This window comes from Propithecus coquereli, unplaced genomic scaffold (assembly GCF_000956105.1).
Source record: "Propithecus coquereli isolate 6110/MARCELLA unplaced genomic scaffold, Pcoq_1.0 Scaffold12, whole genome shotgun sequence".
Classification (NCBI taxonomy): Eukaryota; Metazoa; Chordata; class Mammalia; order Primates; family Indriidae; genus Propithecus; species Propithecus coquereli.
In genome coordinates this window covers 8,401,658-8,403,322 of record NW_012136080.1, presented here as the reverse complement: position 1 = coordinate 8,403,322, position 1,665 = coordinate 8,401,658, and the positions used below count along the sequence as shown (strand labels likewise).

At 35.0% G+C, this 1,665-nt stretch overlaps 1 protein-coding gene across 2 annotated transcripts in view; it reads left to right on the top strand.

The window, feature by feature from the left end:
• MRPL3 (mitochondrial ribosomal protein L3) overlaps nucleotides 1–1,665 on the top strand; it is a 56,223-nt gene that overhangs the window by 25,739 nt on the left and 28,819 nt on the right. For both annotated transcript variants that reach the window (XM_012664337.1, XM_012664345.1), the window contains exon 6: nucleotides 249–309. In XM_012664337.1, the coding sequence (XP_012519791.1) occupies nucleotides 249–309 (61 nt within the window). The remainder of the gene's footprint in view (nucleotides 1–248; nucleotides 310–1,665) is intronic.

Here is a 1,665-nt window from a genome sequence, read left to right as displayed (position 1 = left end):
GCCACGGCACTCTAGCCTGAGCAACAGAGCGAGACTATGTCTCAAAAAAAAAGTAAAATAAAATAAAAGATATGTTTGTTGAACAATTTCATTGTTTGAATGTTTCTAATGTTTATAATTGCAGAGAGAAATCTCCTATCAGTTTTGAAATCTGATAAGCTTCCCGGATGTAGTTTATGTTTAATAAAGTTGTTTCTGTGCTAACAAATTTCATATTGATTATTTGTTTTGTTTTGTTTTTCATAAAGGCACTCCTCTTTATGCTGCTCACTTTCGTCCAGGACAGTATGTGGATGTCACAGGCAAAACGTAAGTCCTCTTAGCGGGTTCTCTTTTATTTGTGTTTCCTCATCTACTAAGATTAGGTCTTCTTAGCAAGTTCTCTTTTACTTGTGTTTCTCCATCTATTAAGGACAGAGTGAGTGAAGGAAGAACTGTTTTTCAAATCAGTGAATATAGGATAAATGTCATTCTCATTCATAATTCCAATCTTTAATGTTACTGACTGTACTGGTTTTAAAATTACTCTGAGTTAATTGTATGTGAAGAGTTCTTACCAGGTGACAGCTTTTAAACTGAGATGTGTGCTTCTTGAAATGGGGCTAAGAGGTCACTTAGGTTCTTTGTGAATTGGGCCCACTTCTGCTTTGAAGACCAGAGACAACATACAGTTTGGTGATGATATATACATGAACAATGCTGATGTAGTTTTTTTTGAGATTGTTATGTAGTCTAGTTATTCGCCACTGTTTCCAATTCTAGGAAACATTTAAATTAGAAACACTTTATGGTATTTGTGACAATGGTGGTTGTGTTTAAGGTTCCCCCAAAGTAACTATAAAAGTTTCTGGAGCTGTGTTAAAAGCCTATCAGAAGCTGGAAGAAAAAAATAATATCATACCTTAGGTCTCTTGGGTAGCCTGACATTATTCCTCAGTACATAAGTGAGACTTCCTCTGTAAAGGCAAATTTTATTATTCTTATACAAGGGTTTAATTTGGTATAAATCAACATTTAATTGTCACTTTAACAGAAGTGCTAACTTTGAGTCATATTAAACTGGGCAGTGGTATGTTTGGTACTGTAGCTTTTTCATATTTTGGCATTTGTATCAAATGGCTTAGGACAGTTCAATACTGGATGATCTCCAGGAAGCATTTAGATATTAGGGAAGTAGTTTTTTAAAAATTGGTTTGGGTCACCTCACTGTGGAACGAAATAACCAATCCCTTATATATGTTCATATAGAAACTATTAAGTGTAGGTTGTTGGGATCCACATGACCTAGGCTAAACAAATTTCCGGTTGTCAGCAATTTTCCATTCTCTCAAAATAGGTGATAATTACATTTCTCTTTTTGCCTCAGTTTTCTCCTTTTCATCACATGACAGTGTCTGCAGGGATTATTCTGACTAGAAGCCCTTTGAAAAATAAACACTTATCCACAGATGGTTTGGGATAGTGACTGAGCCAGAGCAGCTTTTATTCAAGAAAAATGGATGAGTGTCAGCATCACTTTCCTTCACACAGTCAGATACATTCTTCAATTCTACCTAGTTTCAAATATAGGCCATTGCAAAAGCTGCTACATGCATTAATACCTTTGTTTAGCTATTTAGAAGTGAAGTGGGATAGATTGTTAGATTGAGTCCTCTTTTTAAAAGA